At 35.6% G+C, this 12,785-nt stretch overlaps 3 protein-coding genes across 3 annotated transcripts; 1 reads left to right on the top strand and 2 right to left on the bottom strand.

Annotated features, from left to right (window-relative positions):
- Nucleotides 1–2,153: 2,153 nt before the first annotated feature.
- On the bottom strand, nt 2,154–3,340 carry LOC106411208 (transcription factor MYB20). Its single transcript, XM_013852265.3, has 2 exons — nt 2,920–3,340; nt 2,154–2,820 (listed from the first exon to the last, which is right to left on the bottom strand). Exons 1-2 carry the CDS (start codon nt 3,180–3,182, stop codon nt 2,241–2,243), a joined length of 843 nt encoding a protein of 280 aa, XP_013707719.2. The 5' UTR covers nt 3,183–3,340; the 3' UTR covers nt 2,154–2,240.
- A 166-nt stretch (nt 3,341–3,506) lies between these two features.
- Nucleotides 3,507–8,050, bottom strand: LOC106400019 (subtilisin-like protease SBT3.17). Its single transcript, XM_013840741.2, has 8 exons — nt 7,041–8,050; nt 6,842–6,933; nt 6,648–6,745; nt 5,737–6,557; nt 5,310–5,602; nt 5,117–5,231; nt 4,854–5,025; nt 3,507–4,588 (listed from the first exon to the last, which is right to left on the bottom strand). The coding sequence occupies exons 1-8, from the start codon at nt 7,158–7,160 to the stop codon at nt 4,026–4,028; spliced, it is 2,274 nt and encodes a 757-aa protein (XP_013696195.2). The 5' UTR covers nt 7,161–8,050; the 3' UTR covers nt 3,507–4,025.
- A 191-nt stretch (nt 8,051–8,241) lies between these two features.
- Nucleotides 8,242–12,205, top strand: LOC106400995 (subtilisin-like protease SBT3.16). Its single transcript, XM_013841782.3, has 8 exons — nt 8,242–9,296; nt 9,407–9,498; nt 9,635–9,732; nt 9,839–10,656; nt 10,736–11,031; nt 11,122–11,236; nt 11,320–11,497; nt 11,607–12,205. The coding sequence occupies exons 1-8, from the start codon at nt 9,180–9,182 to the stop codon at nt 12,170–12,172; spliced, it is 2,280 nt and encodes a 759-aa protein (XP_013697236.2). The 5' UTR covers nt 8,242–9,179; the 3' UTR covers nt 12,173–12,205.
- Nucleotides 12,206–12,785: the final 580 nt, after the last annotated feature.

The following is a 12,785-nucleotide window of genomic DNA, read 5'->3' as shown; positions in this document are numbered from 1 at the left end:
AGTTTAACTTTAGACCAAAAAAAACAATGGTTTATACAATTACTAACTTTTTATCTTAAATGTAGAACCAATTCTTTTATAGGTCAAGATTAGTTTTGTAGTACAGAAGATAACATTTTGGAAGTAAAGAACATATTCCATGCGTGAAGTTTTGATTTGTGCTATGTAATGCATGGCAATTTTACAAAATTTGGAGGTGATTTTTGCAGAAGTTTATTCTTAACTTATAAATATAATATGTACACCAATAGAATGGTTAGCTGTTACCTCTCTCGTGAATGTGTTTCGACGATGTAAATTTTTTTTAATCAAACATATATAAAAGAAAAAATATACAATGACAGACTTACACGAGACGTTTAGAGTTCTCCAACAATTATGTTTTATGTTGATTTCTTTCTTCCAATTTAGCTTTTTGAATTGGATTCTATTTTGAACTAGTCTAGTAGAGTTTTGTTGGCAAGAAAATGTAGAACCAATTTATGGTGGCAGAATTCATATTTGAAGTTTATTGAGCATTGTATAATGTTTTAAATAGCACAAGAGTTTTCTCGGTCGATTCATGATTAACTTATGGGCCGCGCGAGCTCTCTCATTCCACATAAACACATTTCCTAAGGAGCATTTTCTACCAACCACTCGCTTTTTATTTTATTTTCAATAAGACCTTTTTCCTTTTTCCAGTTATAAGTGAACAACTGGATCACTTAAGTTATTGCTGTTTATTCTCAACCAATTAGGTTTCAACATTCTCAAAGCTCATTTCAGTTACTTTCTATCAGACTAATCAAGTACCAAATATCCACTAAACTAATAGGAGGATCTACCAAATCACCTTCAAAGCTTAAAAAGTCATATTCACAATAATACATGTCGCTATAATTATAACGTCATTAGTTATTTTGACTGCTTAGGATGACGCGGTTCTGTTGTTAAAGAAAAGGATGACGCGGTTCCAGTAAGATATATAAAAAGGAAAATGTATTTCTAAAACCGCATTAGGTTTGGCCTAAAACACACCATCTCCAATTCGTCAAATCTAAATTTAATAAATTATTAGGTCAGCATGACGTTGGGAACGGGTAATAAACCCAAATGCTGGTGACATTGTCTCGGACACTATTTGTCTCCCGATATTTCGGTGTCGATAAAGGGATTTATGGTATTCTATCATTCCGTATTCATATGACTTATGGGTGGACTCATAAGTCACAACTCTTAGAAAGTTCGATTATGTCAGTTCGCTGAGATTCTTAAAACTGCTGTATCTACGATAATAAATAGAGTGAATTTGTTAAAATGATGAATTTTATTTGAAAACGGAAAATACACTCTAGCAGAAATATAAATAACCATTGTGAAATTTCAACTTCCATGCAATTCAAGATAGAGGCAAATAAAGAACGGATAACGAATTGATAATCCAGTTCACATCTTCTATCCACCACGTTAGATTGGGAGATTCTCTCAAGTTTCACTAACTCAAAGAAAAAGTTCTTTATCTTCCAAGATTCAAACCTTTATTTTATTTCCAGTTAATACAAGTTATGAAATAGTGAAGACACGAACCCTTTCTCAAGTAAACAAGAAATAGCCACTTTATATCTACAAACCTAGACAAGTACTTTACTTATGTACCAGATCTTCAAACAGACTTTCATACTGACCTGTTATATCTTATATTACTAACGAAGCAACCAAATATAACATAAAATTTACAAAATAGCTTTGCTAGTACAATAAGCTTTGACTTGGTAGCTCATATATATGCATGTAATTTTTTTTGCGTCAGACATAGCAAAGTATGGAGCAAAATAGAATAAGAACACATCGTTACAGAATGAAGAAAATTAGGTTTTGTTAGGAGATATCGAGATTATGAAACCATAAGTTAAATCTTAACACAATACATGTATTTATTGTCATTCATTGCAATTTTCCTTTTTATTGCCAAAGTGATACTAAACCGGAACACGTGAAAATATGGAACCCAAAATACAGAGCAAAAATTGGTCTTTCTACACTCAGACACACAATTGTAACGATCCAAAAACACAATTCTCTCTAACTCTTTTTGTCTGTACAAAATAAATATATTTGATTTTTCTTTTTGTAACTTTTTCTCAAGTAATTTTTTTAAAAAAAATCTCACCTTAAACAAGAGTGAAGAAGTGTATATAGGGTTTTCTGTCCCCACGTAGTTTCCATTTTACAAAGAAAATATTGACTTTAAAATAAATTCAAAACAACCCAAACGTGGAAGAACTCTGAGGAATATCATCAGTTAACAGTAAATCCCAACTGCTAAAGTCATCAACATCCCACAGGCTCATCACATTGTTCTCCATTATGTTGTCCACACCATTATTATTATGATGATTATTATTATCAATACCATAGTCCGACCAATCGAAATCCGGGAACTGAAAATCCTTCAAGATGCTTGATTCATTAGATGAACTGGAAGACGTGGATGTGGATGTAGTAGACATTGAAGAGTTGTTACAGATAAGCTCTAAACACTCCGGATCAATCATAGGGACTTCTTCGACGCCATACTCGAGATTCATTGCCATAAACATGTTTTTGCTGTTGCTGTCTTTGGTAAGACAATAATTAGTTGGTTCCTCCACAGTCTGCTTCATTGGTTTCTGCAGCTTCTTTAAAGGTTTGTCTTCTTCTTGTTCAACTATAGAGAGTGGTTTATGAGTGAGAGGATCGATCCCCATTTTCCTTAACTTCTTCTTGATGTGAGTGTTCCAGTGGTTCTTGATTTCATTGTCTGTTCTTCCTGGTAAATGAGAAGCTATCTTTGACCACCTTCACATACCCAAAAAAAAAAAACATCTCAGAAACAGAGAATATAAATTCTCATACAGGTTTAATAAAGTTTACACAAACAAAAAAATGTTTTGTAACCTGTTGCCGAGCTGGGAATGGAGGTCAATGACCATCTTCTCCTCGTGATCCGAGAGAAGACCTCTCTTAAGGTCTGGTCGAAGATAATTTGTCCAACGAAGTCTACAACTCTTGCCACACCTGAGAAGACCGGCAAGCTTAGGAACAGCTCTCCAACAACATTGTCCATGGGTGAGGATGAAGTTCATGAGCTTCCTGTCTTCATCTGCACTCCATGGTCCTTTCTTCAACCCTACTTTGTCACAGCATGGTTGTCTCCCCATTTCTTTCTCTACCTCTTGTTCTTTCAAACACTATTTTTTATCAATGAACAAAACAGAGCATATACTCTGTTTCTTTTTTCTATCTCTCTGTCTTTGTCTACCGTCTGAGAGAGTAAATGTTATTGAAAGTTGAGGACAGATGGTTGGGTAAGCATGGCAACCACCTATATATATGCATACGCACATATATGTATGTGTCTGTATCTATAGGCTTTTATAAAGATTAAAGGGAGCAAAAAGAATGTAAGGATAAATTTTGAGCACTAAGATATATATAATTCAACCTTTTCATATCTTTGTTCACACATCGGTGGTCCATTATTCCCTTTTCATTTTTCCATTTCTTATATTTTTTGTTAAGTTTATGGATGTGGGTTTATCTGTGTGTAATATGATAATAAAGATGCATTTATTTTTTCTTTCTTGGGATAACTTCAAACTTTAAATATAGTGTTTTCTCTAAAGCATGTGTTGTGTATTGCATACTATATGTATGCAATTCAAAAGAGCTTTTATAGTTATCAGGGTTTTTTTTTTGGTGAAAGATGTTAAGATAGTAATCATGGTTTATATGATAGATACAAACAATTTAGAAATGAAAATTTAACATGGTCTTAACATAGTCTATAGACTTAAATATTGGATTGGTATGCTCTTTTTTTTTGTAACACTGGACTAGTATGCGTATAAGTTTGATTTGGTACCCAATATAGCTATTTGGCAAATTGACTATTTCTTATATATATGTTTAAACCAAATATACTGTAATCTGAATTATTAGTAAAAGAATCTCAAGATTCAGAAACATACCATGGTAAAAACTATATTACAAGTGAAAAATGATTAAACGTAATTCCTCAAGATCTTTGTCCTGATGGAAACAGGAATAGTAACGTTGTGAGCTCCATCGGTCCAACACAAGCTCCCAAAATAAAAGTCCCCGTTCACTTGATGATTCGATCTCACTCTCACGCTAAATGTATTCTTCGTTGTGTTGGAACCAAACACAAGAGTCTTCGGATTCACCTCAAGCTCTATTCCAAAAGGAGGCTCAATAACGGGTTTGTAAACCGAATCAGCCGGTCCAACATTCGTTACTGTTCTAGTCACGGTGACTTCTCCAGTGAGACTTGGGATTGTGATCGAAGGCATGTTGAGGTCGAGCATAGAAGGCCTTGGCGAAGGGCATTGATTAGGTTTCCCAATTAGTTTGGAAATTTCATTATCAGAGTAATCCGCAGAACACAAGTAATGAATATAGTCATCCAAACCCATGTCGTAAACAAGTCCAGGGTCTGTGACTTTCTCTGGATTGATCAGCCCTCCTCCATAGTCAAACGGATCAGCAAGTTTCCGTGTTGCTCCCTCTGAAAATATAGGCTCTCCAGATGGATCGGTCCTCCATGCTTCATTTCAATAAGAGAAAACGGAGCAACTAAAGATGTTTAGTGTCTTTTCAAAATATTTAGTATAAGTCGAACCAATATAATCTTAACATAACAAAAAATCAAAGCCTAAACAAAAAGAGAGAACACCAAGTTGGTCCATAGTAGATTATTATGTGTTAATTTACGTAAGTATTTTCTTTTCAACCCAAGAACCGGACTCAAGGAATTAAACTAAAATACGGATTGAAAATCCTATGGTTGGGTATGGTTTTATAGTGAGAACCTGTTGTGACAAGTGCGGATCGGATTGCAGCAGGAGACCAGTCAGGGCGGGTTTGTCTGATTAGCCCAACGATTCCTGACACCATAGGAGTTGACATTGATGTTCCCGACATGAACTTATACCCATCAGGTACAGCAGACAGAATATTAACACCCGGTGCTGCTATGTCTGGCTGCATTATTATCCAGCAGAGTACCAAACACTATTAACTTGAGCATCAATATATTTGAAGAAACAACAAAAAATAATAAGAATAGACAAACCTTTAGAATTGCTGGGGAAACTGAATTAGGTCCTCTACAAGAGAAACGAGCCACTCTAGATGCAACAGGCCGACCAACAAGAGTCTTGGAAGTGCTTAGCTTTGCTAAAGGCACACTGCAAAATCAAAATACTTTATGTCATAAACAGAAAAGTGATGATGATATTAAACGTTGGTGAATATTAATTTATTACTCGGTGGTCTCGATATAGTATAACATGTCAGTTCCAAATTCGTAATCTACAACGGCGCAAGGAACATCTAGGCCACTGCAAACCGTAGGATCAACTACAGATTGTGCATAGATGATGCCAGCACATCCAGCATTCAATACACGGTCTGCCTTTTGTATCGCTTCATTGTTTGGAGTAAACGCAAGCACGATTTTTCCTTTAATTTGCCCTTGTGCGATTGAGGTTTCCATCAATTCCTCTTGTAATAAAAGATCAGTAAATCCAACTTCAGGGAATGTGTTTAAACCTTCACCCTGAAACAGTCCACGAGAACAAAGTCACAAATCATAGTAAAAAAAATACTTATAAAAAAATTCATAGTAAAAAAATGAAAAGAAAAAATCATAAAACAAAAATAAATATGGAAATCAAGAGAATGTGATCATACGAGGATTGTTATATTATTTCCAAGAGTGATGGGGATAGGGAAGGAGCGGTCCATGGATGTAGCAGCTACGGTTATGATCCATGGAGCAACGTTATCAACGGTTTGAGCGTTCGGTCCCTCGTTTCCAGCAGAACAGACAACGGGAATGCCTTTCATTACCGCATGGAATGAACCAAATGATACATCGCTTGTATCAATTTCGAAACCGGCAGGTGCGTCAGCACCGATCGAAATCGATATAACATCAACCCCGTCACGTATGCTATGATCTATTGCTTTGAGTACATCAGGTGTAAGACATCCAAGTTTTCCCCAGCAGGTCTTGTACATAGCTATACGTGCATGAGGACCCACGCCTCTAGCGGTTCCTCCACCAAGTCCTTTGTAGCTTGCGTTAGCCACAAAAGAGCCAGCAGCTATCGCAGACACGTGTGTGCCGTGGCCTGCACCATCTCTAGCCGACCTATACTCATTTTCTGCATGGAAATCATATTGTCCGTTCGTCTCTGCTGCAAGACTGTCAACGTAGAACTCAGCCCCTATAAGCTTCTTGTTGCAATGTTTACTGGCGTCAAATCCATCCCCAGACACACATTTTCCTTTCCAGCGTTGCGGGATCGGTCCTAGACCTGTGTCCTTGAATGACTCTGACTCTGGCCATATCCCTGAGTCTATGATGCCAATAATAGCTTCACTGCCCAAACGGGTATCATGTAGAAGACCTTTTGGAGAACTAGGTAGAAGTCCTAAGTAATCGAATGCTCTTGTTGTTTTCAACCTCAGTGTTCGACTTGGTATAACACAAAGAACCTCGGGATGCGCTGATAGATAACAAATCAATATTAATTTATTTAGAGTTTAATGGAGACATATAATTAATGACTTTCTGAGTCAATCAACGTTCTAAGTACCTGAAAGGTTCTTTGCTTGGGACGCTGTAAGTTTTGCTGCAAACCCGGAGAAACCATGCTTGTAATTGTATACTATAGATTTCTGGGCAGCTTCTTTGCTGTGGCACGAATTAGAAAAGAAGGAAACTGAGTATACACTCAGTTTATGCTCCTGGTAACACTGAAATTGGATAAATTACAATACTCGTATATACCTTCCAAGAATTGGTTCCAAAATTTGGTAATGTGATTTAGTAACTAGCTCAGGAGTATCATGTTTCTTTGCTCCCAAATGGACAATGTGAACCTGGTATTACCGAAGATAAAAATTAAAAATTAAAAATATTCAGAAAAAGGGGACTACTTACAATGCTCTGGTTTCCATCTCTAGGGAAAAGGAAAACGTTTATGTACCTTGTTCAACAAATTGACTTGTGCCGCAGAGATAAACACTCCGCTCAGGATTAACACGAGACTTATGACCAAAGGACACGCCTTAGAACTTGTATTGCTAATCAGAAAACAGTACCTCATTATAATTTTTGGGTTTAGAGAAATGTAGAGGGTTAGTAACAATCTTGCCCCTCAACAATGATCCTCTGATTGCTACACAAGCTGCTTGGACATGTCTTCAGATTATCATATTATAAGGGTATTGAGAAAAGATGAAAATTAGAAAACTAATTAACTAGATTCTAAAAATAAACATACCACCAGACAACAGTTAAGAAATAAACTAATTTACCATTTTAAACATAAATGAAATTTGGAACTTTTCAGCATTCCACCTAGTTTGTTTGTCAGAATAAGTATAACAGCAACAACTATTTAACGACATTACCCCCATAAACTTCACAAAGTCTATCAACAATGTCATGAACTTGGCTAAACATAGAGAAGTCTTTTACCTTCTCGTTGGCCATACCCAAATAGATTCTTCAGAGGTCCTCGGATCAACCATCATCATCATCATCTAAATTGCTCATTTCATCTGGATTCTCACAAATTAATAATCTTTGATTAAAAAAAAAACCTTTACTTGCTATTTTTCGAATAAATATACATAAGAAAAACAAGCTTCATGAGAATCAAGAAGACCAAATAAAAAGGGGGAGGGGGTGACAACTGAATAATTATATAACGGATTTCTATCTATAGTAGTGACTTTATATGAACCTAAATTGATTAATTTTCCTGTGATTTGTTTCTTTTAGTTTTTCCCAATTATTTATTTATTAGTTCTCATTTTATATGCTGTTCAATATTGTTATCTTATTTATTTTGTTAGTTTTTATTATTTTACAAGTTTCTAATTTTTCAGTTTCACTACATTTTCTAAACAAATAGTCAGAAATTTACATAATCTAAAAATATACACTTTTAGTAATGAATGTTTAACATTTCATTTGGTAGTTACCTGTATATAAAAGTTATATCTAGTTTTTTTACATAACACTATCATATACTATTTTATAATAAAATTATTCACTTTTACCTTTTAAGAAAATTATTTGCATAATTTGTTTTCATAGGGTTTGTTTAATTTTTCGTAATAATTTAATAGAAATACTATATTTTGTAAATTTTACCCCTATGCATGACAGTGAAGATTTCTTATTAACTTTTCTAATAATTTGCATAACATGTTGTTTTTTTTGTCATCGCATAACATCATTTGAAAAGCAAATCTTACAATTCTCTAGTGAAAATAGTATTCAAGCTTTCAATCAAAACAATAAGCTTTCAATCAATTTCAATAGTTTTCTAAGAAATGACGTAATATGACTAAACTCTTTTTGCAAGCAATTAGACATCAACCGAGGGAGTTATACTCAATTTGATAAAAAAAATTATAAGTATTTAAGTTATAATAAATTGGAGATGATTTTGGGTGAATTAAAAAAAACTATTATGCTTTTCATTAAAATTATTTAGCAAACATTCTAAAACCATGAAATATATGTATTATACATTTAATTATGAAACTTCATCTGTCCACCCTAATATCACAAAATATATATATCATCCACTGCTTAAACATTTTTAACAAGAGTATATTTACTATGAAAATTTTAAATTTCTAATTCAATAAATACTAAATTAAAAATAAAATTTTAAATTCTGAAAACCCTTTAATTAAAAAAAAAGAAAACTTTAAATTCATATCTGAATAACATAATATTTACATTTATCTTACCATCATGGTTTTGACAGACAATAACAGTTTCAAGTTTTAACTCGTTTTAATTCTACGCCGATAATTATATAAAAAGAAACAAAACCGTTTTAAACTAGAGTAGTCCCAAATTAACTATTAGCTTTGGTGTTATCTCCTATCTTCGTTGTAAGCTAAAAAAAACTCCCAACATTCTTAACCAAATCCTGATCAGTTTAAATACAAGATGGGTTGAATACAATCATCTTTATGCTTCTTCTGGGATACAATCAGAGAGGACACTGTTTGAGGAGATCCAAGAATAAGAACCCTAATATTCTTGGAAGATTCTTGTTGAAAAAGAATCAGCCTGAACAAAAACTCTTAAAACCCTGAAAATGGGGTTGTCTTCTCTGACTGTATCCAATAATAGGAAGCATATTGTAGTTGTGTTCATAAGTTTAGTATTCATCTTGAAGATAGCCTTAATTTCTTGTGCGAATCAGGAAAGCCAGGTATGTAACCAATTGCCGATTTTTAAAATCATCTTATTTCTGCCAAAAGAGAGAGACGCTAATTGCAAGGAATTTCACTAATTTAACTTTCTCGGTGATGTTATAATTAGATTTACACGGTGCATTTGGGTAAAAGGCAACATGATGATCCTAAACTTGTTACTGATTCACATCATGATATCCTTGGATCGCTTCTTGGAAGGTAATCTAATTATTGGTCTATTCTTTCCAAAGATCATAAATGTTTTTTTTTTTTTTTTTGTAACTTAAAAGATCATAAATGTTGCGGAAAAAATATTGTTTTATGTTGAATTTTAATGGTTTGACTGATGATGCAGCAAAGAAGCTTCTCGTGAGTCTATGATTTATAGTTATAGACATGGTTTTTCAGGCTTTTCAGCGAAACTCACATCATCCCAAGCAAGGGAACTCTCAGGTAAATATGAAACTATTCTCTCTGAGGCAACGTGTTGCACAAGAATTAGGTCAAACTCAAAAACAGTACTAATTATATATTCACTTCGGATTTGGATTTATAATAGAAAATCCGCATGTTGTTCACGTAACAAGAAGCAAGAATATGAAACTAACAACAACAAGGGTAAGTGATTACTTGGGACTCACTTCAACCGCTCCAACCGGTCTCGTCCACGATACCGATATGGGAAGCGACGCAATCATAGGAATCGTGGACTCAGGAATATGGCCAGGGTCAAAGTCATTTAACGACAACGGTCTTGGACCGATCCCAACACGGTGGAAGGGAAAATGTGTTTCAGGAGAAGGTTTCAACGCGTCGATGTGCAACAGAAAGTTGATCGGAGCTACGTACTACGCAAATGGTATCGCCAGAAAGTACAAAGGGGCTTTCAATGCAGCGGAGAAAGACGAGGCTATGTCCCCTTTGGACAAAGTCGGCCACGGAACACACTGTGCGTCGACAGCCGCGGGTTCTTTTGTCCAAAACGCAAACTACCTCGGTTTAGGTCAGGGAACTGCGAGAGGCAGTGCCCCGAGGGCCCGTGTAGCCGCTTACAAAGTGTGTTGGAACAACGAGGAGTGTTTTACGCCGGATATTTTAAAGGCCATGGATCACGCTATGCGTGATGGCGTCGATGTTCTATCGCTCTCGCTCGGATCCGAGATACCGCTTGATTTCGAGGTCGATAGGAGTGATTTCGCTATCGCTGCTTTCCACGCCGTGATGAAGGGTATTACCGTGGTATGCGCTGGTGGGAACGATGGTCCCGAAACTCAAACCATCTCTAACGTTGCTCCCTGGATCATAACGGTCGCGGCTACGACCATGGACCGAGAGTTCTTCACGCCCATCACTCTTGGAAACAATGTAACCGTACTGGTACGTATATATTTTTACTTGTGGTATAAAAACATTTGTAATTGTTTATTTAAATATTTTTGTGGGACGCATTTATCAGGGTCAAGAAGGTTTATACATAGGAGAAGAAGTGGGATTCACTGATCTTATTTACTTCGATGACTTGACGAAAGCTGATTTTGAAGCCGGTAAAGCAAAGGGAAAAATCTTGTTTACCTTCCTAACAGATAGATCTACAGATCAGATTGCTGAATTCGCGAAATCGAAAGGCGTCGTTGGCATCATCATCGCAACAAAGCCAATTGATTTGATCGAACCAGGCACCGCGGGTATCGCCTCTGCCAGGGTAGACTATGAAATTGGGATGGACATTTTACTCTACCTCCAAACAACCAAGTAAGTTCTTACATTTCTCTATTTGTTATCCATTTATGAACTCTTTCGATGCGACAGAGATTTTTTTTTCTTTTGTAATGATTTCCACAGATTTCCTAAAGCTAAGATCAGCCCAACCAAGACATTCGTTGGCCGACCTTCAGCGACGAAGGTTGCAAGGTTTTCGTCTAGAGGTCCCAATTCAATATCTCCCGCCATTCTCAAGGTGAAGTATAAAATTCCTACTAACTATTAATTTTTACATGCAATTTGCCCGTCCTGAAGTTGGCTTGTGGTTTTTAAGTACAGCCGGATATAGCAGCACCAGGTGTAGGTATACTTGCGGCCGTACCAACAGGGGTAGGATACGAGTTCATGTCAGGGACATCGATGGCTACACCTGTCGTAACAGGAATAGTTGCACTTCTTAAGCAAAAACGCCCTGACTGGTCCCCTGCTGCGATTCGATCCGCTCTCGTCACAACTGGTAAAATTGTACATTTTCAAAAAATATTTGTTTCTTGCTCACCAAGAAACGTTGTTGTTATTTTTTTGTTTTCGAAGAAGTTTTAGTGAATAACTGATAACCCTTGCAGCATTTCAAACGGACCCATCGGGAGAGCCTATTGCAGCAGAGGGTTCCCCGCGCAAAATCGCTGACCCGTTTGACTACGGAGGTGGCCTCGTGAACCCGGGGAAGGTGGCAGACCCGGGACTTGTCTACGACATGGGCCATGATGAATATATTCATTACTTGTGTTCTGCAGGCTATGAAGATATATCCATCTCAAAACTACTTGGAAAAGTCTACACTTGCCCTTCCCCAACTCCATCCATGCTTGATGTTAACTTGCCCTCCATCACAATCCCATATCTTAGTCAAGAGATCACAATAACTAGAACCGTGACAAATGTTGGACCGGTCGGTTCGGTTTACAAAGCTGTGATCGAACCGCCTCTAGGTATAAACCTGCAGGTGAGTCCTAAAACTCTTGAGTTCGGTCCCAACACCAAGAAGATTACATTTACGGTGAAAGTCTCCACGACTCATAGAGTGAATACTGATTATCACTTTGGGAGCTTGACATGGACCGACAATGGAGCTCACAATGTCCGAATCCCTCTTTCTGTGAGAACAAGAGTTTTGAACTTCAAAATCTAACAAAACTATTAATAATATTGAAAATATTTTAAAATATCTTTGACAAAAATATTTTTAAAATATATATGTGTGTCTGAATTTGTTATCTATCAGAAGCTGTAAATGTGAAAAAGAAGCAGCGTATCTTTTACTATATATTATATGTTACTTAATAGTTAAAATTGTTATTTGTGATTTAGGATTTTGTTTTGTCAATTATTGTTCTTTGTTTTTTCAATTCTTATAAATAATTCTGTTATTTCTCAAGTTTTTGAAAATTGAGCTCTATCCATTCCTTATTGCCATGTGTTTGTTCCGAAAAAAGGAATGGCATAACACACTTGTTAATTGACAACGAATCCAAATACTTACATATAATAGATGAATTATGGGTTCACTGTGTGTCTGTATCAAAAGCATTATCACCAGCTTAATTATATTTTAATACAATAATATGTATTTTAATAAAATTATTTGTATTTGCATACAAGTTCAAATTAAAATATATTCATGTGAGATTAACATTTATCATTTTTTGTTGTTTGTTTTCTTTTGCATTATTTTATTTTCTTTTCTCATTTAGATACCAAATAAAGAGGTCAAATCTGAAATAAAAATATATTGTTTAAAAATC

This window comes from Brassica napus, chromosome A7 (genome assembly GCF_020379485.1).
Source record: "Brassica napus cultivar Da-Ae chromosome A7, Da-Ae, whole genome shotgun sequence".
NCBI classification, from domain to species: domain Eukaryota; kingdom Viridiplantae; phylum Streptophyta; class Magnoliopsida; order Brassicales; family Brassicaceae; genus Brassica; species Brassica napus.
This window is presented reverse-complemented; position numbering and strand designations above follow the sequence as displayed.